Source organism: Rana temporaria, chromosome 1 (genome assembly GCF_905171775.1).
Source record: "Rana temporaria chromosome 1, aRanTem1.1, whole genome shotgun sequence".
Classification (NCBI taxonomy): Eukaryota; Metazoa; Chordata; class Amphibia; order Anura; family Ranidae; genus Rana; species Rana temporaria.
The window spans coordinates 686,163,054-686,189,145 of NC_053489.1; the positions used below are offsets into that span (position 1 = coordinate 686,163,054).

Here is a 26,092-nt window from a genome sequence, read left to right on the forward strand (position 1 = left end):
GTAATATAACAATAGATTGGATTTTCTGTAAGAGCCGCTACAATGGTTATGGAGTGAAAAGGTGGTTACCGGAGGAGAAAAGAACAATCACGTAGCTGAAATAATAATGCCGAGCTGTGCAAGGAATTAAAAACAAGGTTTTTCTTGGAAATGGTTGACTAGAATGGAAAGTCTCCTCATGTTACCCTTCAGCAATATAACAAGATATGGTTTCAAGTAGAAAAAGCCTCCATATTATATGTAGATTGTAGATCTTGCAGTGAATGATTCCACCACTAGCAGGCGTTGGCTTCGTCCAGTAAGTTGGATTTGTTGGGTTTCCTCTCACAGATCCAGGGAAGGAGATCAGAACACGGAGATAACGAGATGGTTTGCCCCATTTTCGCACATTGTGTAGATGGATTGTTTGCCAGAGAGGACCTGGGGAGAAGAGGGAACACCATCAATTGTATTATGGGAATTTAGATAGAAAAGCTTCTTATACTGTAGGAGGAGGTGAAAACCCGGTGTAATTTCACTCGTCACCCACAACACCTGTACAAATATGTCTGGTTGAGTTTCTCACGGCTAGGACCAGGATCTGGACCCATGACATCTGCAGATTCTGGTAGCAGCTCTCCTTGCTGAGCCACCTGAGATGCTGGACGGCTCCCTGTCTGAACCCTTGGATAATCTCGCCTCGTACCTTGTTTCTGGTGAACCTTGAACTTCCTATTTAAGTCATGTCTCTGCACTTCCTGTTTGCCAGATTACTGTGCTCTCTCCAGCCAATATCTTGCTACTTTGCATACCTGCAGCTGTCTTTATCTCCACTACAACTCATTAGACATGTGCACTGCTGAAAAAAAAAATGTTTTTATTTTTGTTTCATTCGTTTTTTTTCTTTTTTTGGAAATACGAAAATTTGGAAATTCAAAATTTTGGAAATCTAAAAATTCGCAAATTGAAAAATCGGAAATACGAAAATTCGGAAATTCAAAATTTCGGAAGTCTGAAAATTCAGAAATTGAAAAATTCAGAAATACGAAAATTCGGAATTAACGAATTTCTCAAAATTTGTTCAATTTTTTTTTTAAACTAAACGAATTGCACATGTCTACAACTCATTACTGACCTTCGGACTATGCTTCGGCTTGATCCCAACCTACCACTTGTTACCAACCTACCACTTGTTACCAACCCGTTAACAACATTTTGACGTCGCTTCCACCCTACAACAGTATGGAGACGGGTGGGGCCTTCTTCCCTTCACTCGGCTCCTTGCCAACCAAGGGAGCACACACCATCGCCTCCGCCGCTGATGGTGGGTCAGGTAAGTGGCGAAGATGACCAGAGCGCGACAGGAGCCCCTCCCGCCACCAAAAAAGTAATCTTGCGGCGAATCTGCCACTTTTATCTGAAAGCGGACCGCCCGCTGAAGAAGTGGATACCGGGGTTATGGCAGCTATCTTCTGCCATAACAATGATATTCCACTTCAAAGTGCGGCCTGTAAGTAGTTAAATAAATCAGCCCCTCTATGTCAGTGGATGGGATAGGGAGGCCGGCGGTGCCAGGGCAGTTCCACTATTTTTACCACCTGATCCCCACCACGGCCATATTATAGTGAAGTGCCTACAGGGCATCAAGAAGAGAACATATGGGCAGCTCCTAATGTTATTAGAGGAGGACCACATGGTACAGAAGCCCCTAACATTGTGTGATGTTTCCACAAATCCTGGAAAATATTTGCTACCGGGACTTCTGTTCTCTATTAAAGCGGGGGTTCACCCTATAAAATAATTTTTTTTTTTTTTCTTCTAGCCTAAAATTCGGCATTGTAGCGCGAGCTACAGTATGCCGGTCTTAATTTTTTTTATCGCCGTACTCACAGTGTAATCGTACATAGTAGATTCCGACTGCCCACGGGGAATGGGCGTTCCAATCCAGACGGAAGGTGATTGACGGCCGGCTCTGGCGCGTCACGCTTCTCCGGAAATAGCCGAAATAGGCTTGGCTCTTCACGGCGCCTGCGCATAGTCTGTGCGCAGGCGCCGTGAAGAGCCGAGACCTACTCCGGCTGTCTTCGGGGAGCGTGACGTGCCAGAGCCGGCCGTCAATCACCCTCCCTCTTGAAAGGAACGTCCATTCCCCGCGGGCAGTCAGAATCTACTATGTACGATTACACTGTGAGTACGGCGATAAAAAAATTAAGACCGGCATACTGTAGCTCGCGCTACAATGCCGAATTTTATGCTAAAATGTTGTTCTGCAGGGTGAACCACCGCTTTAAATATTAGGGGCCAGATTCACAAAGAGATACGACGGTGTATCTCCTGATCCCCCATCGTATCTCTGACTTACACTGGTCCTATCTATGCGCCTGGTTCATAGAATCACATACGCATAGATAGGGCTAAGATCTGACAGGTGTAACTGTGTTACACTGTCGGATCTTTTTTTCAATTTAAAAATGGCGCCGGGGGCGTTCCCGCTGATTTACCTTGAATAATATGTAAATCAGCGAGACCCGACGCAGTCTTCTTACGACGTTTCCGTAGCGGCGTACCCGTCGTATACTTACCCCTGCTTTTATCAGGTTAAGTATAGCCGGCGTTCCCGCGTCGAATTTGAATTTTTTAACGTCGTTTGCGTAAGTCGTTCTAGAATACGGATGGACGTCGTTTACGTAAGCGTCGAAACCACTGACGTCGAAGCGACGTCAGTGGGAGCAATGCACGCCGGGAAATTCCCCGGACGGAGCATGCGCATTTAAATCGGCGCGGGAACGCGCCTGATTTAAATAGTACACTCCCTCTAGCCGCGGAATTTGAATTCCGCCGGGGGATTTAGGATCCGCCGCCGCAAGTTTGGAGGTAAGTGTTTTGTGAATTAGCCACTTGCCTCTCAAACTTGCGGGAGCGGATCTTAATTCATGTAGATCGAGCGGATCTATAGATCCGCTGATCTACGTGAATCTGGCCCTAGAAATACATTTCATTGGTTTCCTTTTTCTACCCATCTGATCTGAGTTCGGGACCGCTTTTGCACATTTACCATTTACCAAGCATAACACTTTGCAATATGAAATGTTAGCAGCTGTATATAGCCGCCCCTCCCACAGTGGCGGAATGCAAGGGCCCCTGTGGCGACCCTGGTATTTCCGCCACTGTTTACAGTAAGTCTAATGCCGGTACATCATGAGGATGTGACGGAGGATTTCTGTTTCCCCTTCTGTTTCTTGATTCATTAAATTGGATGTGGCACTATTTCTTAGAGACGACTACCGATAACGTTTTTGTTGACGTGAAGGAAGATACTCACTCCGTTGTGTTATCAGACCAGATCCACTGAGTCATTGCAACGTCTCCAGTCCATGTAACCCCCTTCTGTAATCCAACCCAGAACTCCGCATTCTGACTCTGCATGTGACACTGAAACACATCATATAATAATAATCATTTTTTTAAGTGTTATTAGAAAATGGGCTCCTGTCCATGAATGGAAAATTGTTGACAAGGCAGAAATCACGGGAAGCTCAGCGCTCAGGTACTGTACAAAGCACAGGGTATCGGATGGTGTGTAGTTTCCCATAAGTCAGATATTGTAGTAATAGATTGAAGTGCAATTTGGTGTGATCGGGATAGAACGCGATTTTTTGACTGTTATTCACATGCTATAACAAAACAATGTTTAAGCCCACTTGCGTTGCACCAGCCTTTCTCCCTTTAGTGCAAGAGATGGGGGGGCAGCTGTGCAGGAGATTAGAGTGCAGGAGGTGGGAGTGAGCTGCAGGAGATTAGAGTGCAGGAGGTGGGAGTGAGCTGCAGGAGATTAGAGTGCAGGAGGTGGGAGTAAGCTGCAGGAGATTAGAGTGCAGGAGGTACATATGAGCTGCAGGAGATTAGAGTGTTGGAGGTGGGGGTGAGCTGCAGGAGAGTATAGTGCAGGAGGTGGGGGGGAGAGATCTTGAGGAGAGTATAGTGCAGGAGGTGAGGGGAGAGATCTTGAGGAGAGAATAGTGCAGGAGGTGAGGGGAGAGATCTTGAGGAGAGTATAGTGCAGGAGGTGAGGGGAAAGATCTTGAGGAGAGTATAGTGCAGGAGGTGAGGGGAGAGATCTTGAGGAGAGTATAGTGCAGGAGGTGAGGGGGGAGATCTTGAGGAGAGTATAGTGCAGGATGTGAGGGGAGAGATCTTGAGGAGAGAATAGTGCAGGAGGTGAGGGGAGGGATCTTGAGGAGAGAATAGTGCAGGAGGAGAGGGGAGAGATCTTAAGGAGAGAATAGTGCAGGAGGTGGGGGAGAGATCTTGAGGAGAGAATAGTGCAGGAGGTGAGGGGAGAGATCTTGAGGAGAGAATAGTGCAGGAGGTGAGGGGACAGATCTTGAGGAGAGAATAGTGCAGGAGGAGAGGGGAGAGATCTTGAGGAGAGTATAGTGCAGGAGGTGAGGGGAGAGATCTTGAGGAGAGTATAGTGCAGGAGGTGAGGGGAGAGATCTTGAGGAGAGAATAGTGCAGGAGGTGAGGGGAGAGATCTTGAGGAGAGAATAGTGCAGGAGGTGAGGGAAGAGATCTTGAGGAGAGAATAGTGCAGGAGGTGAGAGGAGAGATCTTGATGAGAGTATAGTGCAGGAGGTGAGGGGAGAGATCTTGAGGAGAGAATAGTGCAGGAGGTGAGGGGAGAGATCTTGATGAGAGTATAGTGCAGGAGGTGAGGGGAGAGATCTTGATGAGAGTATAGTGCAGGAGGTGAGGGGAGAGATCTTGAGGAGAGAATAGTGCAGGAGGTGAGGGGAGAGATCTTGAGGAGAGTATAGTGCAGGAGGTGAGGGGAGAGATCTTGAGGAGAGTATAGTGCAGGAGGTGAGGGGAGAGATCTTGAGGAGAGAATAGTGCAGGAGGAGAGGGGAGAGATCTTGAGGAGAGAATAGTGCAGGAGGAGAGGGGAGAGATCTTGAGGATAGAATAGTGCAGGAGGAGAGGGGAGAGATCTTGAGGAGAGTATAGTGCAGGAGGAGAGGGGAGAGATCTTGAGGAGAGAATAGTGCAGGAGGTGAGGAGAGAAATCTTGAAGAGAGAATAGTGCAGGAGGTGAGGGGAGAGATCTTGAGGAGAGTATAGTGCAGGAGGTGAGGGGAGAGATCTTGAGGAGAGAATAGTGCAGGAGGTGAGGGGAGAGATCTTGAGGAGAGAATAGTGCAGGAGGTGAGGGGAGAGATCTTGATGAGAGTATAGTGCAGGAGGTGAGGGGAGAGATCTTGATGAGAGTATAGTGCAGGAGGCGAGGGGAGAGATCTTGAGGAGAGTATAGTGCAGGAGGTGAGGGGGGAGATCTTGAGGAGAGAATAGTGCAGGAGGTGAGGGGAGAGATCTTGAGGAGAGAATAGTGCAGGAGGTGAGGGGAGGGATCTTGAGGAGAGAATAGTGCAGGAGGAGAGGGGAGAGATCTTGAGGAGAGAATAGTGCAGGAGGTGGGGGAGAGATCTTGAGGAGAGAATAGTGCAGGAGGTGAGGGGAGAGATCTTGAGGAGAGTATAGTGCAGGAGGTGAGGGGAGAGATCTTGAGGAGAGAATAGTGCAGGAGGTGAGGGGAGAGATCTTGAGGAGAGAATAGTGCAGGAGGTGAGGGGAGAGCTCTTGAGGAGAGAATAGTGCAGGAGGAGAGGGAGAGATCTTGAGGAGAGTATAGTGCAGGAGGTGGGGGAGAGATCTTGAGGAGAGTATAGTGCAGGAGGTGAGGGAGAGATCTTGAGGAGAGAATAGTGCAGGAGGTGAGGGGAGAGATCTTGAGGAGAGTATAGTGCAGGAGGAGGGGGGAGAGATCTTGAGGAGAGTATAGTGCAGGAGGTGAGGGGGGAGATCTTGAGGAGAGTATAGTGCAGGAGGTGGGGGAGAGATCTTGAGGAGAGAATAGTGTAGGAGGTGAGGGGAGAGATCTTGAGGAGAGAATAGTGCAGGAGGTGAGGGGAGAGGTCTTGAGGAGAGAATAGTGCAGGAGGTGAGGGGAGAGATCTTGAGGAGAGAATAGTGCAGGAGGTGAGGGGAGAGATCTTGATGAGAGTATAGTGCAGGAGGTGAGGGGAGAGATCTTGATGAGAGTATAGTGCAGGAGGTGAGGGGAGAGATCTTGAGGAGAGTATAGTGCAGGAGGTGAGGGGGGAGATCTTGAGGAGAGAATAGTGCAGGAGGTGAGGGGAGAGATCTTGAGGAGAGTATAGTGCAGGAGGTGAGGGAGAGATCTTGAGGAGAGAATAGTGCAGGAGGTGAGGGGAGAGATCTTGAAGGAGAGAATAGTGCAGGAGGTGAGGGGAGAGATCTTGAAGGAGAGAATAGTGCAAGAGGTGAGGGGAGAGATCTTGAGGAGAGAATAGTGCAGGAGGTGAGGGGAGAGATCTTGAAGGAGAGAATAGTGCAGGAGGTGAGGGGAGAGATCTTGAGGAGAGTATAGTGCATGAGGTGGGGGGAGAGATCTTGAAGGAGAGAATAGTGCAGGAGGTGAGGGGAGAGATCTTGAGGAGAGAATAGTGCAGGAGGTGAGGAGAGAGATCTTGAGGAGAGTATAGTGCAGGGGGTGAGGGGGGAGATCTTGAGTAGAGTATAGTGCAGGAACTGTCAGACAACATAGTGCAGGAGGGGAGGAGGAGTGTAAATGAGGTTGTTTCCACTGGCTAGCAGTGCTGAGTGTTGGGGAATTTTCCGCACCCTCCTGATTAGCATATAGGATAAATTAGAAGACATGAAACGATATTTTATTGAAAAAAAAGAAGATTGTAGTAATGAAGGGCTGGACTGTTATGTTATGCTGGTTGTTATTATACTCTTTCCTGTATAATATACATGAGTCCCGCCCAGCCCAGAATCCTCTCTGGGGACAATACATCATCACATTGACCGATAGGAAGATGGAATTACCTTCAGTATGGAGTCTTCACTCCTCACCGTGGCCAACACAGCTCCGTTCCCCACACAGGATCTCTCGCTGTCCTCTCTCGTCTTCTTATCAGTGGAGAGGAAATAACATTTCTGATTGATTAATGTCCATCCCGGGGGGCACTCAGGGGTCTGATCTGGGGTACAATAAGAGAGAATACATAGAAGAGAGGATGGCGGGTTGCTATCAGAGATGTTTCCTTGTAGGTCAGATTATTTATTATTATCATGTTGGAGAATCTGTCATTAGATCTCCACTCTAAAATAAATATTTCAACTTTGTTTCTTCCAGAAAGAAGTAATCTTTGTGTAAGCGGACAGACCTGACGCTGATATGGCTCCTCTCAGACACGTAACTCTCTGATTGGCCTCTTGCAGCGTCTGGGTCAGGTTCTTTTGGGTCTCCAGACTTCTGCTCAGCTTCTGTCTCAGCCCATCATCTGATATACTGTCTGCAGCTGAAATACAAGGAAGATCCAGAGGATGATGTGGATTTCTCTAATACTTTACTATGGTGATGGTGACATATCACACGGGGGGTCCTCCTGGCTCTTGTAGAAGTCCCCCTCATCTCTGGTTCATCTGAACAGTTATCACAGCTGGGGGGTGAAGACCCATCTCTCTCAGGTGAACACAATGGGCGCATCATAAAAACAAAAGTCACCCACATAAGTAGAATGAGGAAAGAATTGTAGGGGCACTTTTGTACTTACCTAGCCATCCCGAGACACAGAGCAAGGTGATATTAGTCAGGAAGAGGAGGCCGAACATGTACGGAGAATTCCAGAAATGGTGACCTGGGAGGAGAGAGAAAAGACACACTCAGTGATCTCATTCATCCAATCAGGTAGCTCTGACCCCCCCTTACATTACACATCCCCCTGCACCTCTGACCCCCCTTACATTACACAGCCCCCTGCACCTCTGACCCCCCTTACATTACACAGCCCCCTGCACCTCTGACCCCCTTACATTACACAGGTTCCTGCATCGCTGACCCCTTACATTACACAGCCCCCTGCACCTCTCACCCCCTTACACTACACAGCCCACTGCACCTCTGACCCCTTACATTACACAGTCCCCTGCACCTCTGACCCCCCTTACATTACACAGCCCCCTGCACCTCTGGGCCCCTTTACATTACACAGTCCCCTGCACCTCTGACTCTCCTTACATTACACAGCCCCCTGCACCTCTGGGCCCCTTTACATTACACAGTCCCCTGCACCTCTGACCCCCCTCACATTACACGGCCCCCTGCACCTCTGACCCCTTACATTACACAGCCCCCTGCACCTCTGACCCCTTACATTACACAGCCCCCTGCACCTCTGAATCCTTACATTACACAGCCCCCTGCACCTCTGACCCCTTACATTACACAGCCCCCTGCACCTCTCACCCCCCTTACATTACACAGCCCCCTGCACCTCTCACCCCCCTTACATTACACAGCCCCCTGCACCTCTGACCCCCCTTACATTACACAGCCCCCTACACCTCTGACCCCCCTTATATTACACAGCCCCCTGCACCTCTGACCACCCTTACATTACACAGCCCCCTGCACCTCTGACCCCCTTACATTACACAGCTTCCTGCATCGCTGACCCCTTACATTACACAGCCCCCTGCACCTCTCACCCCCTCACATTACACAGCCCCCTGCACCTCTGACCCCCCTTACATTACACAGCCCCCTGCACCTCTGACCCCCTCACATTACATAGCTTGTTCCCAACTATGAAAATGATAGCCAATGAATACTGTGTGAGTCTTGGTTCACTCCTACGTACAGATGTAACCAAGAGCAAGCATGTTTCTGTGTGGTTTTTGTTTTGTGTGTTACCGCACATCACATGCAAGTCAGTCCGCTTATTTCGGTTGGATGTCCTATGTGTGAGAAATGCAGCAAAGAAGTCTCTGACTCTTTCCAAAAAATGCTTCTCACCAAACCACACAGTGCTGCTATACATGGTTTGCCATTAACAATTAATGCTATTGTCGCACATCTGCTAAAGGGCAGCGTCTTTCTCCGTGCGTCAGGAAAACGGGCAATTTGGTGCACATTCCCTACAAGCAAAGATCTGATCCTAAATACAACACCTACACCATAGGTCGGCGATGCTGCGCTCTGGATGGATGGATCTTCTCATCGCTGGACCAGAGATTACCCATCGCTGGATACAGACAACGTTGGAGCAGAGAGCTGGGACGAGTAGATTACCACCGCTGGATTTTTTTTATTAATAAAGGACTTTTTTCTACGGTGTCTGTGTGTTTTTTCCAACTATTTACACTTCCTTCGTGAAATGGTAGGGGTACAATGTACCCCATTACCAATTCACATAGGGGGGGCAGGATCTGGGGGTCCCCTTTGTTAAAGGAGTCTTCCAGATTCTGATAAGCCCCCCCGCCCGCTGACCCCCACAACCACTGGGCAAGGGTTGTGGGGGAGAGGCCCTTGTCCCCATCAACATGGGGACATCCTCCCCATGTTGAGGGCATGTGGCCTGGTATGGTTCAGGAGAGGGGGGGCGCACTCTGTCCCCCCCTCTTTTCTGCGGCCGGCCAGGTTAACGCGCTCGGATAAGGGGTCTGGTGTGAATTTTTGGGGGAACTCCACGCCATTTTTTTTTTAATTTGGGGTGGAGTTCCCCTTAAAATCCACACCAGACCTGAAAAGTCTGGAATGAATATTTGGGGGGAACCACACGTCATTTGTTTTTTAAATTGACGGCGGGGTTCCCCTTAATATCCATTCCAGACCTGAAGGGCCTGGTATTGGAATTTGGGGGGACCCCACGCTATTTTTTTTTTTTCATGAATGAATTCGCTCTGAATTGCCAGAGCCGACAATTCATTAGTCAGTTTTAAATGTCTTTTTTCCTTTCAGAAATGACACTTTGTGCAGGGACAGTTCTATGTACGGGAAAAATTCCCCAATTTACATGCTGACTTTACACCCCCCCTAGGTACGAAATTTAAAGGAATATTTCACTTTTATTGTTTCACTTTTAGCATTATTAAATTCACTGCTCCCGAAAAAACTGCAGTTTTTAAAACTTTTTTTTGCATTGATACATGTCCCCTGGGACAGGACCCGGCTCCCCAAACACTTTTTAGGACAATAACTTGCATATTAGCCTTTAAAATTAGCACTTTAGATTTCAAATGTTCGAGTCCCATAGACTTTAACGGGGTTCTAAAGTTCACACGAACATTTGGAACATTTGGTGTTCTCGTGCGAACCGAACAGGGGGGTGTTCGGCTCATCCCTATAGGTGAGGATGAAAAAAGACACAAGTCCATCAAGTCCATCCTATGTGTGTGATTATATGTCAGTATTGCATTGTATACGTCGTCGTATCTTTGAATCCGGCCGGTCGTATCTATGCGCCTGATTCATAGAATCAGGTTCCGCAAAGATCTCCCTAAGATCCGACAGGTGTAAGTGACTTACACCGTCGGATCTTAGGCTGCAATTCTAGGCCGGCCGCTAGGTGGCGATTCCATTGCCGTCGGCGTAGAATATGCAAATGAGTCGTTATGCCGATTCACGAACGTACGCTTTGCCCGTCGCAGTAAATGTATGCCGTTTCCGTAGAGATACGCGGCGTAAAGATAAAGCTAGCCCCTAGGTGGTCTAGCCATAGTTAAGTATGGCCGTCGTTCCCACGTCGAAATTTGAAATTTAACGTTGTTTGCGTAAGTCGTCCGTGAATGGCGCTGGACGCCATTTACGTTAACGTCGAAACCAATGACGTCCTTGCGACGTCATTTAGCGCAATGCACATCGGGAAATTCAAAACAGAGCATGCGCAGTACGTTCGGGAATGCACCTAATTTAAATGATACACGCCCCATTTGAATTAGGCGGGCTTGCGCCGGACGCCCCCTCAGACTGGCCTAGCGGTGCTGTCACTGACCTCCTCTCAGGTGCACTGTACAGGGCTCAGTCAGTCGGCTCCAGCTCGGTGGCTCTAGTTTTATCGTACAGTCTCCTCTCCACAGTCCACAGACATCTGACTTCTCCCATGACCCCCATCCTGGCGGTGCTCCCACTCTTGACTCCTCTCCAGACTCCCTCAGAGACTGCAGACATGATACAGGACATAGTCAGAGGCTGCAGACATGATACAAGAGCTCAATGCAGCCTCATCAGTGTCCATCAAATGCAGCCTCACTGTGCCCATCAAATGCAGCCTCACTGTGCCCATCAAATGCAGCCTCGCTGTGCTCACCATGAGCTGGAGCATGCGCACTGGGCTATTTTTATGCCCGGCGCATGCACAGTTCGATCGGCGCGGGGCGCGCTTAATTTAAATACAAGCCGCCCCCTTTGAATTACGCGGCCTTACGCCGGGCCATTTACATTACGCCGCCGCAAATTACGAAGCAAGTGCTTGGAGAATACAGCACTTGCTCCAGTAATTTGCGGCGGCGTAGTGTAAATGGGTTACGCTACGCCGCCGCGGATTCTACCAGAATCTGGCCCTAAGTTTTTGGGTGAACCTCCACTTTAAGTGGTACAGGAGATAGAGAGATACAAAGTAACATTTTTTTATAAATATTAATCAGATGAGGATGTAGGTACAAAATAACATTGTTAATTTATTTTTGTATCTACTGTTTTATTCATCTGCAGAGTTCTTACCAGTTCTAGAGATGTGTCTGCTGCAAAAGGTGGAAGAACCTAGAATATGAAATCTATTTTCAGTTGTGTCACACTTTTTTGTTCTGTATAATTCCACATGTGTTACCTCATAGTTTTCATGCCTTCAGTGTGACTCTACAATTTTCATAGTCATGAAAATAAAGAAAACTCTTTGAATGAGAAGGTGTGTCCAAACTTTTGGTCTGTACTGTAATGCCGCGTACACACGGTCGTTTTTTGTTTTGTAAAAAAACGTTGTTTTTCATCATGAAAAAAAACAAAGTTTTTCCAACTTCATTTTAAAAAACGATGTTGCCCACACACCATCGTTTTTTGAAAATGCTCTAGCAAAGCGCGGTTACGTACAACACGTACGACGGCACTCTGTTCCATTCAAGCTCGCGTCTTAACTTGCTTCTGAGCATGCGCGGTTTTAAAAACGTCGTTTTAGCCCACACACGATCATTTTTTATGACACAAAAAACGACATTTTAAAAAACGACATAAAAAATTAAAGCATGTTCAAATTTTTTTTTTGTCGTTTTTTAGAAGACATAAAACGACGTTTTGCCCACACATGATCATTTTAAATGACGTTTTTTAAAATGTCGTGTTTTTTTTCATCACAAAAAACAACCGTGTGTACGCGGCATAAGTAAACAGGAGATTCTCTTCATGTAATCTTACGGCGCTCGTCCTGTCCCCTCCCTGTCCCCTCCAAGGCAGTGCCAATAAATAAAGTATATATCTTTTGTGGCCCTTTAAACGCAGCCACTGTTCCATCAATTATCACCCCTGTGCCATGCCATCAAATGCAGTCACTATGCCATCAATTCGCACCACTGTGCCTTGCCATCAAACGCAGCCACTGTTCCATCAATTATCACCCCTGTGCCATGCCATCAAATGCAGTCACTATGCCATCAATTCGCACCACTGTGCCTTGCCATCAAACACAGTCACTGTGCCATGCCATCAAACGCAGCCACTGTGCCATCAATTATCACCACTGTGCCATGCCATCAAATGCAGTCACTATGCCATCAATTCGCACCACTGTGCCATGCCATCAAACGCAGTCACTGTGCCATGCCATCAAACGCAGCCACTATGTCATGCCATCAAACGCAGTCACTGTGCCATGCCATCAAACACAGCCACTGTGCCATCAATTGTCACCACTGTGCCATGCCATCAAACGCAGCCACTGTGCCCCTCAATTGTCACCACTGTGCCCTTTAATTGTCACCACTGTGCCCTTTAATTGTCACCACTGTGCCCTTTAATTGTCACCACTGTGCCCATTGTTGCCACAGTGCATGTCACTGTGCCCTTTAATTGTTGCCACTGTGCCCATTGTCACCACTGTGCCCATTGATGTCACTATGCCCTTTGTCGCCTCTGTGCCCATTGTCGCCGATGTGCCCTGTAAAACGTACTTACCTTTCTCCTTCCACGTCCCTCGATGTCTTCTCCCACCTCGGTGACGCTTCAGCCAATCAGGTTACCGATAACCAGAATCGGTGAACCTGATTGACTGAGACGGCCGTCAGTCTTATCCAAGGAACGCACCGCCCGTACGTCCCGAGGATAAGACATCTGGGAGACGAGGGCTGTACTCGGAAAGCCTATCAGAGCCAGCGGCTCTGATAGGCACTTCCGCACAGCCAACCAGCTGCCGTTATTCAGGTGGTCGGCGCTCAAGGTCCGGTCCGGCCATCTGAATAGACCAGCGGCAGCTGGCAACAATAACATACATTCATGCAATGCAATGAATGTATGTTATTTCAGTGGCGCTGCGGAGCCAGAGGGGGCGGCGCTCCAGCGCCCTCTATAGACGGACCGCCACTGCGCTGAACAAATACTGCGTGACATAAAATATTGCAACAATCGCCATTTTATTCTCTAGATTCTCTGCTAAAAAAAAATATATATATATATATATCTATAATGTTTGGAGGTTCTAAGTAATTTCCTAACAAAAAATACAGATTATAACTTGTAAGCAACAAATGTCAGAAATAGGCTTGGGCATGAAAGGGATTAGAATTAATAACCGGATAGTTATCAAATATTGAGCCTGGAGGCTTTTTCAGGGAAAAAAATTGCTAAGTATTTCAAAAGAAAACCAATATTTTTGACAAAATGAAGCATTTGATTTTATAGGAACAGACCTGCTGGTTTGGGGGTTTTATTCCCGGTCCTCCGGGGCGGATCCGGGCAGCTGAGGTTGAGTTTGGCATAGACGACCTTCTCCTCCGCCATCGCTCCTCTGTCTGTATTATATGTGATGGAGAAGAGTAATGTCCTATTTCTGAGTTGTGGCTTCAAGTCAGATGAGATATGGAAATTAAATAAATTCAGCCCTTTGTGGGCGGAGCGAATACAAAATAATTCACAGTATAAAGCAACTTCCTTCATGCTTCCAGGAAACCAACATATTATTGTGTGTCATGGCGGGATAAATATAAAACCTAGCTGAGCGCATAAAACGCGGCTGTGGTTTGTAGTCAAAAATATTTCTGTATTTTATCCTATTTCTGTACATGCATGAACACTAGCGTTTGTAATAATTATAGACATGAGAATTTTTGGTTTGTAACAAAAAGTTATTTAAATAGAATATTCTGCCTTTCTTCGTATTATAAATATAAATACATGAATAATAATAATAATAATAAAAAAAACTTAAAACTATTAAAACTATTCATTTCTTGACCAGGCCTTTTTAGCACTTTTTGTTTACATGGAATAATCAGGATTTTTTTTTTTTTTTTACTAGAAAATTACTTAGAACTAAGGATGAGCCGAACACCCCCCTGTTCGGTTCGCACCAGAACTTGTGAACACACCAAACGTTCGTGTAAACTTTAGAACCCCATTAAAGTCTATGGGACTCGAACATTTGAAATATAAAGTGCTAATTTTAAAGGCTAAGGGCCAGATTCAGGTACATTTGCGGCGGCGCAACGTAACCCGTTTACGTTACAGCGCCGCAAGTTTTCAGTGTAAGTGCCTGATCCACAAAGCACTTACCCGTAAACTTGCGGCGGTGTATCGTAAACACGTCCGGCGCAAGCCCGCCCAATTCAAATGGGGCGTGTACCACTTAAATTACGGACGTACTGCGCTTGCTCAGTTTTGAAATTCCCGCCGTGCTTTGCGCGACGTGACGTCATTTTTTTGAACGGCGACGTGAGTTACGGGGTTTCGTATTCCCGGACGTCTTACGCAAAAACAAAAAAAAATTGAAATTCGAAGCGGGAACGACGGCCATACTTTAACATGGCTCGTGTAAAGTTAAGGCATGTTAAAGCATGACTAACTTTGCGACGGGAAAAAATTACTAGCAACGACGTAACGAACGCGAAAACCGTTGTGGATCGCCGTAAATGCTCATTAGCATACCCGACGCAGGAAAACGACACGAACTCCACCCAGCGGCGGCCGAAGTATTGCATCCTAAGATTCGACGGTGTAAGTCAATTACACCTGTTGGATCTTAGGGCTATCTATGCGTAACTGATTCTATGAATCAGCCGCATAGATACGACAAGAGATATGACGGTGTATCAGGAGATACGCCCTCGTATCTCTTCTGTGAATCTGGCCCTAAATTCTCTCTGAATTGCCAGAGCCGACAATTCATTAGAGCCGCAAGTCCGGTTTTAAATGCCTTTTTTCCTTTCAGAAATGACACTTTGTGCAGGGACAGTTCTATGTACGGGAAACATGCGCTTTTTCACATGCTGACTTTTCACCCCCCCTAGGTACAAAATTTAAAGTAATATTACACTTTTATTGTTTCACTTTTAGCATTATTAAATTCACTGCTCCTGAAAAAACGGCAGTTTTTAAAACCTTTTTTTGCATTGATACATGTCCCCTGGGGCAGGACCCGGGTCCCCAAACACTTTTTAGGACAATAACTTGCATATTAGTCTTTAAAATTAGTACTTTAGATTTCTCCTATAGACTTTAACCGGGTTTTTTTTTCCGCGGCTTTTCGAATTTGCCGCCAACACCCCTAATTGTTCGTTGTTTGCCGAAAAGGCGAACTGGCAATGTTTGAGTCGAACTCCAAGCTCATCCCTACTTAGAACCCCCCAAACGTTATGTACTTTTTTTAAAAGAAGGGGCCCTAGAGAATACTGTAAATTGGTCGGTTTGCAAGTATTTATGTCACATGATATTTGAAGAGCGGTTTTTCAAACACAATTTTTTTGAGGAAAAAATACACTTTTTGAATTTGAATGCAAAAAAAAAAAAAACACAATACATAACCCGATTGTTATGTAAAATCTAAAATATGATGTTACACCAAGTAAATAGATACCAAGGCACGGATTCACGTAGGAGATACGACGGCGTATCTCTGAGTGTGAGGCGTCGTATCTTGGCGCCTGATTCAAAGAATCAGATACGCCAGAATTTGTATAAGATACGACCAGCGTAAGTCTCTTACGCCGTCGTATCTTAACTGCATATTTACGCTGGCCGCTAGGGGCGTGTACGCTGATTTACGTCTAGAAATATGTAAATCAGCTAGATACGCCTATTCAGGAACGTACGCCTGGCCGTCGCAGTAGAGATACGCCGTTTACGTAAGGCTTTTTCCGGCGTAAAGTTACCCCTGCTCTATGAGGCGTAGATGAGGCGTACCAATGTCAGGTATGGGCGTCGGAACAGCGTCAAATTTTTCACGTTTTACGTCGTTTGCGTAAGTTGTTTGCGAATAGGGCTGGGCGTCATTTACGTTCACGTCGAAAGCATTGGCTTTTTGCGGGTTAATTTGGAGCATGCGCACTGGGATACTTTCACGGACGGCGCATGCGCCTTTCTTAAAAAGCGTCATTTACGTGGGGTCACAATAAATTTACATAACACACGCCCACATCTTCCACATTTGAATTAGGCGGGCTTACGCCGGCCTATTTACGCTACGCTGCTGCAACTTTGCTTTGTGAATACTGCACTTGCCTGTCAAAGTTGCGGAGGCGTAACGTAAATAGGATACGTTACGCCCGCACAAAGATGCACGCTTCTACGTGAATCTGGCCCCAAGCATGTCATGGTTTAAGATTGCAAACACCCATTCAACGGTGACAAATAATGGGAATTTTACTATCCATAGGTGACATTTTAAAAGCCTTACCACTTTTTTGGGATTTACAGAGGAGTTCTGATGCTAGAATTACTGCCCATGAACCGACATTTATGGTGATGCCTCCTGTGTGGGACGATCACAGTTTGCGTGCTGGCCGACGCGCACGTCATTTTACTTTTTACTTATGTCACCAGGAACATAAACATCCTTGTGACAGTAATAGGCAGCTACTCTTTATGGAGAGGTCTGGGGTCTATAAGACCCCAAATCCCTCCTCTGCCCTTAACCACTTGCTTACTGGGCACATATACCCCCTTCCTGCCCAGGCGAAATTTCAGCTTCCGGCACTGCGCCGCTTTAACTGACAATTGCGTTATCGTGCGACGTGGCTCCCAAACAAAATTGGCGTCCTTTTTTCCCCACAAATAGAGCTTTCTTTTGGTGGTATTTGATCACCTGTGCGGTTTTTACTTTTTGTGCTATAAACAAAAAAAGAGCGACAATTTTGAAAAAAACACAATGGCCCAGATTCAGGTAGATCCGCGCAATATTTGCGTGGGCAAAGGGCAACGATTTTTGCTCTGCGCCCACGCAAATATTTAGATTTGCCCGCGATTCACGGAGCAGTAGCTCCGTAAATTGCGCGGGCGCTATGCTAATTTGCCCTGCGTAAGGGAGCCTAATGTAAATGATCCCGCCGGGGGCGGGAATCATTTAAATTAGGCGCGCTCCCGCGCCGAGCGAACAGCGCATGCTCCGTCGGGAAACTTTCCCGACGTGCATTGCGGCAAATGACGTCGCAAGGACGTCATTTGCTTCTAAGTGAACGTGAATGGCGTCCAGCGGCATTCACGAATCACTTACGTAAACGACGTGAAATTCAAATTTCACGAGCGGGAAGGGCGGCTATACTTTAGCATTGGTTGCGCCTACTATGAGTAGGAGCAGTCTTATGCTAAAGTCGCCGTACGGAAACTCCGTACCTTGCGTGCGCAGGGCCCGCGCAACTTTTGTGAATCGGTGGTAGTATGCAATTTGCATACTATACGCTGATCACAAAGGCCGCGCCCCCTAGCGGCCAACGCAAGAATGCAGCCTGAGATATGAAGGCATAAGGAGGCTTATGTCTGTCACATCCTAGGCTGCAGTCCGCGTAGCGATGTTCCTGAATCAGGGGCATTCGCTACGCGGGAGCAAAACAGCTATTGCGCCGCGCAACCTATGTTTGCGCGGGCGCAATAGCTTCTTGAATCTGGGCCAATATTTTTTTACTATTTGCTATAATAAATATCCCAATTTAAAAAAAATTCTCAGTTTTGGCCGATACGTATTCTTCTACATATTCTTGGTAAAAAAAAATCGCAATAAGTGTATAGCGACTGGTTTGCGCAAAACAAAATAGGGGACATAATTATGATCTTTTTTTTATTTTCGTTTGATTTTTTACTAGTAATAGCGGCGATCTGCGATTTTTTTTTATTGGGATTGCGACATTATGGCGGACACATCGAACACCTTTGACACATTTTTGGGACCATTAACATTTATACAGCGATCAGTGCTATAAAAATGCACTGATTACTGTATAAATGTGACTGGCAGGGGTTAACACTAGGGGGCGAGGAAGGGGTTAAGGGCCAGATTCACAAATGAGATACGACAGCGTTTCTCCTGAAACGCCGTCGTATCTCTGTTTCTATCTATGCGACTGATTCATAGAATCAGTTACGCATAGATAGGCAGAAGATCCGACAGGTGTAATTGTTTTACACTGTCGGATCTTAGGATGCAGTACCGCGGCCGCCGCTGGGGGGAGTTTGCGTCGTAAACCAGCGTCGGGTATGCAAATTAGGAGTTACGGCGGATCCACAGCGGTTTTTCGCGTTCGCTACGTCGCCGCTAGTCTAGTTTCCTGTCGCAAAGTTAGTCGTTTTTTTTGGTGCCCTAACTTTAGTCAGCAAGCGTATTGCTGTCTAAAGTATGGCCGTCGTTCCCGCGTCGAAATTCAAAATTTAACGTCGTTTGCGTAAGCCGTCCGGGAATACGGAAGTACGCTACGCGCGTCGCCGTTCAAAAAAATGACGTCACGGCGCGCAAAGCACGGCGGGAGTTAAGAAACGGAGCATGCGCAGTAGGTCCGGCGCGGGAGCGCGCCTAATTTAAATGGCACACGCCCCTTTGAATTACGCGGGCTTGCGCTGGAGGCCGCCGGCGTAGTTTTCATCGCAAGTGCTTGCTGAATCAGGCACTTGCGATGAAAAATTGCGGCGGTGTAACGTATCTAGGATACGTTACGCCGCCGCGATTCTACGTGAATCTGGCCCTAAATGTGTGCCCTGCATAGTGTTTCTAACAATGGGGGGAGGGGACTGACTGGGGGAGGTGACCGATCTGTGTCCCTATATACAAGGGACACAGCATCGGTCTCCTCTCCCTGACAGGACGTGGATCTCTGTGTTTATCATTACACACACAGATCCACGGTCCTGCTCAGTTACTGGGCAATAGCGGGTGGCCGGCGGTCATCGTGGCCACCGGGCATGCGCATCGGGTTCCCAGTATCGCGGCGGGTGCACGAGCGCGGCAGTGGCTCTGAAAGACGAGGACGTCATATGACGTCCTCTCAGAACAAGAGAGCTATAGTGCCGCCGTCAATTGACGGCGGCCGGTAGTGAGGTGGTTAAAAGCATTCAAAACACCAAGATTGTTTTTTTAATTTCTTTAGATTTTTTACAAATAGTGCTGTTGACATCATCTGGATGAACTCCCTCTGCAGTGCTCAGAGCTGGGATGAGGGCTTCGGCTGGCCATGGAAGCGCCGAGCGGCGCTCAGCTGATGTCACTCTGCTCTTCTGCAAGCTGTCAGTGGGGGATGTCAAGCCCCCCTCCCTATAAAGTGCTCGGAGAGGGGAAGAGAGCTCCGGTGGGTTACAGATGTGCCCAGCACTATAAGAAGGTATGTGGCACTAATTGCAGAGACATACACATTCTGCAATATGTGGCGCTGTATTAGTGGATTCTACACTTTACACGGTTCCACATGGGATTTCTGACAGGCAGGGGGAGAGAAGACAGCACATGGCATGGTAAGACCTACCCCGAAAATAAGCCCTAGCGTGCTTTTGGCTGCCAAAATTAATATAAGACCCGGGCTTATTTTCTGGGAAACACGGTATTACACTATATGGGCCGGATTCATAAAGAATCGCGTATCTTTCTGCGGGCGTATCGCATCTCATATGCGCTACGCCGCCGTAACTAAGTCAGGCGAGTACCGTATTCACAAACAATTTGCGTCCTTAGTTACGGCGGCGTAGCGTATATGGGCCAGCGTAAGCCCGCGTAATTCAAAGTAGGTTGGCAGTGGGCGTGTTTTATTAAAATGAACCGTGACCCCATGCAAATGAGGCCGCGTACACACGACCGAGAAAGTTCCTTGTTCGGTTGTCAAAAAACTCGTCGAGTCAAATTTTCCCATTGCCCAACGAGGAAATAGAGAACATGCTCTCTTTTTGGCTCGACGAGTTTCCCGACGGGTTTCTCGGTCGAAAAGTGTACACACGACCGGTTTTCTCGGCAGAATACGTCTCCCATCAAGTTTCTTGCTGAATTCTGCCGAGAAAACCGGTCGTGTGTACGCGGCCTGAGGGGCCGAACGAACGGTGCATGCGCACGCATGCTCACAGTCACGTCGCAAATACTCCCCAAGATACGTCGGCTCAATGCTTAGTCGACGTGTAACTTACGCCCAGCCCCATTCACGTACGACTTACGCAAACGACGTAAAATACGCCGGTGTTCCGACGCTTCCGACGTCCATACCTTAACATGACTTGCCCCTGCTTTATGAGGGGTAAAGTTACTCGGGACCGACGCCTTACGTAAACGGCGTAGCTAAATCCGACGGGCGCAAGTACGTTTCTGAATCGGCGTATCTACCTAATTTGCATATTCGACCCGGAAATATACGGAAGCGCCCCAAGATACGACAGCGTAAGAGACTTACGTCAGTCGTACCTTGGAGAAAAACAAACGTAAATGCCTTTCTGAATAGGCGCAAAGATGCGACGGCGCACATTTTAAAAATCGTTTCTGAATCCGGCCCTATGGTTTTATTTTTCACCTTTTCATCATATAACTTCTGGAGGGGAAGAGCACAGTGTGCAAGGAAAAAAAAAACACAGAGACCAGGTGTGGGATAGAAAGCTTTATTAAACCCTCACATGCATTAAGGGTCACAAGATTCTGTGAGAATGTAAACTAATTTTGTATAGGAAGAATAGGACTGATGATATGGAACTGTACTAATGGGTTATTATTGAAGTGCTAGTTTACTTATACTTCCATGTCAGGAAGGTGAATGGGAAAGCATAGAAAACCTCTATTCCCCGACCTACTATGCAGTCACTGAACCCTGAAGCATTCTGCTCTGAGCACTTCAGGGTTCGGAGACGTCAGATCTGTTCTTATAGTGGCCAGTTTAGGACCGGATCTATGATGCTTTGTCCCTGATCTAATTTGGCACAGTGCAGGGGGGACATTGGGGTCCAAAAAAAAAAAAAACTGCCTCTTTACAATGTTATCACATAGAATGCATATCACCCCTTGTGATAGTGATACCGTTGTTTAACTGGTTGCCGACCAGCCGCCCTCGTTTTACGGCGGCAGGTCGGCTCCCCTGCGCGAGAGCACGTAATATAACGTCGGCTCTCGCGCTCGCCCCCGACTCCCGTGCGTGTGCCCGGCGGGCGCGATCGCCGCCGGGCACACGCGATCGCTCGTTACAGAGCGAGGACCGGGAGCTGTGGGTGTAAACACACAGCTCCTGATCCTGTCAGGGAGAGAAATGCTGATCTTCTGTTCGTACAATGTATGAACAGAAGATCGGTCATTTCCCCTAGTGAGGCCACGCCCCCCTACAGAACACACCCAGGGAACACACTTAACCCCTTCCCCGCCCCCTAGTGTTAACCCCTTCCCTGTCAGTGGCATTTTTATAGTAATCCAATGCATTTTTATAGCACTGATCGCTATAAAAATGGCAATGGTCCCAAAAATGTGTCAAAAGTGTCCGACGTGTCCGCCATAATGTCGCAGTACCGAAAAAAATCGCTGATCGCCGCCATTACTAGTAAAAAACAAATATTAATAAAAATGACATAAAACTAACCCCTATTTTGTAGACGCTATAACTTTTGTGCAAACCAATCAATAAACGTTTATTGCGATTTTTTTTTACAAAAAATAGGTAGAAGAAAACGTATCGGCCAAAACTGAGGAAAATAATCGTTTTTTATATATTTTTGGGGGATATTTATTATAGCAAAAAGTAAAAAATATTCATCTTTTTCAAAATTTCGCTCTATTTTTGTTTATAGCGCAAAAACTAAAAACCGCAGAGGTGATCAAATACCACCAAAAGAAAGCTCTATTTGTGGGGAAAAAATGACACCAATTTTGTTTGGGAGCCACGTCGCACGACAGCGCAATTGTCAGTTAAAATGACGCAGTGCCGAATCACAAAAAGTGCTCTGGTCTTTGACCAGCAATATGGTCCGGGGGTTAAGTGGTTAAAAAGTGAGTTATACAGACAATAAAACGGAATAATATGAAAATATGCATTTCAGCAAATAAAGCAAACATACCGCTGTAACAAAAAGAATTAAAAAGTGCACTGGGAAAATAAAGATCAGTGTACATGCCAATAAAACTATTATGATACATAATAATGTGAACACACAAATACATAATTACATAACAAAAAGCTTAACATATCGTCCATAAATGCATCTGTGATCTTCCATCATCAGAACACTCCTGATTTATTCCCAGTGAAACCTCCACCAGACTATTATGGGCACTCCATCACCCTACTGACATAAGCGTGCGCAAAGGGGTGTGCCAGGTCTGCCTGGGCGCACCCTAATCCTGAGGTTGGCAACCCGTAAATCGTGATATACCTGCCGATCGTGGGCAGGTGACAGGTAAAACGCGATCCTTCCTCGCCGACCTCCAGAATCTGGACAGGAAGGGCAGTGGGAGTGGATTTTAGTGGAACCGATCTGTATTTTTCTCCTGCAGCAGCTGGAAGTAGGCTTCTCCTCTCCCTCTCCCCGACATTCAGCTGTCACAGGGACAAAATACAGGGGATCGATACCAAAATATATGCCACCGCCGCCACCCCTCCTGTCCCTGTTCATCTTCTTTCTGCTGCCCGGGTCCCCCTTGCTTCCCCTCCCCCCCATTGTTTCAGGATGGATGGTGGGGAATAGGCCGGTAAACTTGTCACACACACGCATATGTGTTGGAGATTTGAGGTGCACGCCCTAATGCAATAGGCGCCGCACGCCTATGCCTACTGATATGACCTCTAGGGAAAGAAGGTCTACCACACTAAGGGGCAGATCCACGAGATCTGCACCGGCGCAGCGTATGGGAGATGCGCTACACCGCTGTAACTTACTTGTTTAAACTTGGAATCCACAAAGAATTTGTGTCGTAAGTTACGGCGGCGTAGTCTATCTCTCGCGGTGTAAGGGTGCCTAATTCAAATCGGCGAGTAGGGGGCGTGTTTCATTTAAATGAAGCACGTCCCCGCGCCAAATGAACTGCGCATGCTCCGTCCCTAAATTTTCCGCCGTGCATTGCGCTAAATGACGTCACAAGGACATCATATTTTTTAACATAGATGTGAATTACGTCCATCCCGATTCACGGACGACTTGCGGAAAAAAAAAAGCTTTAAAAAATGTAGACTCCAACCTACGCTGCGTTTCGCCCTTCTAATAGGCATCAACTGGGAAAGGAGACAATCTCCTTTCCCAGTTGATGCCTATTAGAAGGGCGAAACGCAGCGTAGGTTGGAGTCTACATTTTTGCAAAAGACATTGCCATGTTTTAGCTTGCTGGTTGTTACCGGAGCTATTTTGATTTTAAAGATACCGCTTTTTGTTTCTGTGTAAACTGTTGCTTCACAAGTATCAAAACTGTGTTGTTCCTACTCAGAAACTTTTTTTTATTAAAGGAGTGTTTTGCTACTAAGTATTACACTATGAAGTCTTCTTTTTCTTTTTTCATTTTGTTGCTAATTGTTTCTCAGACAACCGGGGAGAGCTGCACATGCTAATCATCCCACTGCTGAAGAGTTGATCATCTCACTGCCGAGGAGTGAATTACAAGCGCTGCTGCACCTGAAGCTCAGAACGCCAGATCCTGTCGGCTTGCATGAACTACAGCTCCCAGGTCGGGGATGACATGCCTATGAAATCGTCTCTCTGGTAAGAGGCTCATTTATCTGCACCTTCCATTGTATTACCCATACTGCATGGATGTAGAATTTTGTCTATACTGAAGCAAGCTGATCATTGGTGTCAGAAATTAGGAATTTTCTTTCCCCCCTTTTTTTGGACTATATGTGATTTTATACACCTGATCTCAACAATTTATATGTTTTTTGGACTATTTTATTTTATATTAATTTTCCTATACAGGAAATTTAACCACAGACTTTATGCTTGCTTATTTTCACATATGTACACTTTTTTTCTTCACTTATATGTTTGTGGGTTGCGCATTATTACTATATTAACACATCCTTAGCTTGCTGAATATTCCAGCAAATTCCACTATTGCAGCACCAAATTGAAAACTTTTTTCATCTCAAACTCTCTTTTCACCTATTGAATTCTATTGGAGTCTTATGGTATCCCAATTAGAACCTGATTTTTTGTTTAACACTCACCCACTTATTTGTCAACACTTTTTTTCATTTATTTTTTAATATCTGATACTAATAAGAAGCGCAAATCTACCTTGCTTTACATTATATTAACCATTGCACTGCTAGTCTGCTTCGCTGTTCAACAGTGTTGCTTTGCTTAAAGCGGTTGTAAACCGCATAAACTTTTTTTTTTTTTTTTTTAAAAACCTGCAAGGCAAAAGGCATAGTCGGCTAGTATGCACCGCATACTAGCCGATTATGAAATACTTACCTCGGAACGAGGTGACCACCACTTACCTGGTCCACGCCGAGCAGGATGTCATCTTGCTCCGGCGTGTCTTCCGGGTATCGCCGCTCCAGCGCTGTGATTGGCTGGAGCGGCGATGACGTCACTCCCACGCGTGCGCGCGGGAGATTTAAAATCGGCAGGGTCCGGCGGATGCTGGTCCTTTCGCCGCGGATTCCCCCCTGCGCATGCGCCGCCCGCATTGCGAGGGGAATATCTCCTAAACCGTGCAGGTTTAGGAGATATTCTCCTTACCTACAGGTAAGCCTTGTTATAGGCTTACCTCTAGGTAAAAGTCAAAATAGTGGGTTTACAACCACTTTAAGTTCCTGTCTGCAGTGTGCCACGATTGTCTTCCTGTTTACCGTTTTTGGCTTGTCTCCGACTTCTCCCATTTGCCTGTGCCCCTGACCTTTGCCTGTCTCTCGGTTACCCTTGTCTGCTTGTTGCCCTGACCTCGGCCTACCCATCACTACCGTTTGTCCTGCCTGCTGCTTCCCCTCTCTCCCTAGAGTGTGACCTAGGGGATCTCGGGGGTCGCGACCTGGATCCAGCTGCGGCGAAGGCCATCCTTACCACTAGAGGCTCTGGTGAACACAAAGCTGGGTCTTAGACTCCGCGCCCTGGGCGATCTTGGGTTCACGCTCCCTCTCAGATTGCAGCAGTCGGCTATAGGGTTCACTACCCTGTGGTGCATCCCTGACCCCTACGGGGTGCACTTGTCACCTGGCCACACGTGACCTGACACCATGAATCAGACCGAGACAGAAGTACAGTTAAAGTGGAGTTCCACCCATAAATATAACATTACATCAGTAGTTTTAAAAAAATGTCATTAGTCCTTTACAAATTTTTTTTAGATGCCTTCAAAGTGTTGTTGCTAGGCAGAATCGTTAATCTTCCCACTTCCTGCACCTAGGTGCTTAATGCTTCCTAACCTACACCGCACAGACTCCTGGGAATGTAGTGGGTGTAACTTTCCAGGAGTCTGTGCACTCCCCAGTCTCAAAGAATCATGTGACTTGGACAGCACAGGTGCTGAAACCTGATCTGCTTGTGCAGCACTGAGCATGTGCCAGATCTGCAAGGCTGAAATCCAGGAAGTCATACAGTCTGGCTTCATGATGCCCACACTTAAGATGGCCCCAGTCAATTTCTATTTTATAAAGTGTCTAAATGCTGTAACAACCTAACAAAACGGACCTTAGTTTACAGACTAACTTTACTAGAATACATTAAGCTTGTGTATTACAGGGGTATTTATATTTAAAAAGTGAAATTGTGGCCGGAACTCCGCTTAAAATCACACTTGTTTAATTATAATAAAAAGATAAACAGAGTAAGCGTAGTCAAAACATAGCCAGAGTTCAGGAACTGGATTGGATAGTCAGCCAAGCCAAATGTCAGAGA

General features: G+C 46.7%; 1 protein-coding gene across 1 annotated transcript; it reads right to left on the reverse strand.

Annotated features, from left to right (window-relative positions):
- Window positions 1-275: 275 nt before the first annotated feature.
- LOC120946065 (C-type lectin domain family 12 member B-like) lies at window positions 276-13,834 on the reverse strand. Its single transcript, XM_040360776.1, has 6 exons — window positions 13,744-13,834; window positions 7,623-7,706; window positions 7,233-7,367; window positions 6,892-7,046; window positions 3,302-3,411; window positions 276-420 (listed from the first exon to the last, which is right to left on the reverse strand). The coding sequence occupies exons 1-6, from the start codon at window positions 13,832-13,834 to the stop codon at window positions 276-278; spliced, it is 720 nt and encodes a 239-aa protein (XP_040216710.1).
- Window positions 13,835-26,092: the final 12,258 nt, after the last annotated feature.

Coding starts and splice junctions, on each gene's coding strand:
- LOC120946065 (XM_040360776.1), bottom strand. CDS start 13,834: ATGGCGGAGGAGAAGGTCGTCTATGCCAAACTCAACCTCAGCTGCCCG. Junction 7,047..7,232: donor AGGAGCCATATCAGCGTCAG/GTCTGTCCGCTT, acceptor ATTGTACCCCAG/ATCAGACCCCTGAGTGCCCC. Junction 3,412..6,891: donor GTGAAGACTCCATACTGAAG/GTAATTCCATCT, acceptor GATGTGTTTCAG/TGTCACATGCAGAGTCAGAA.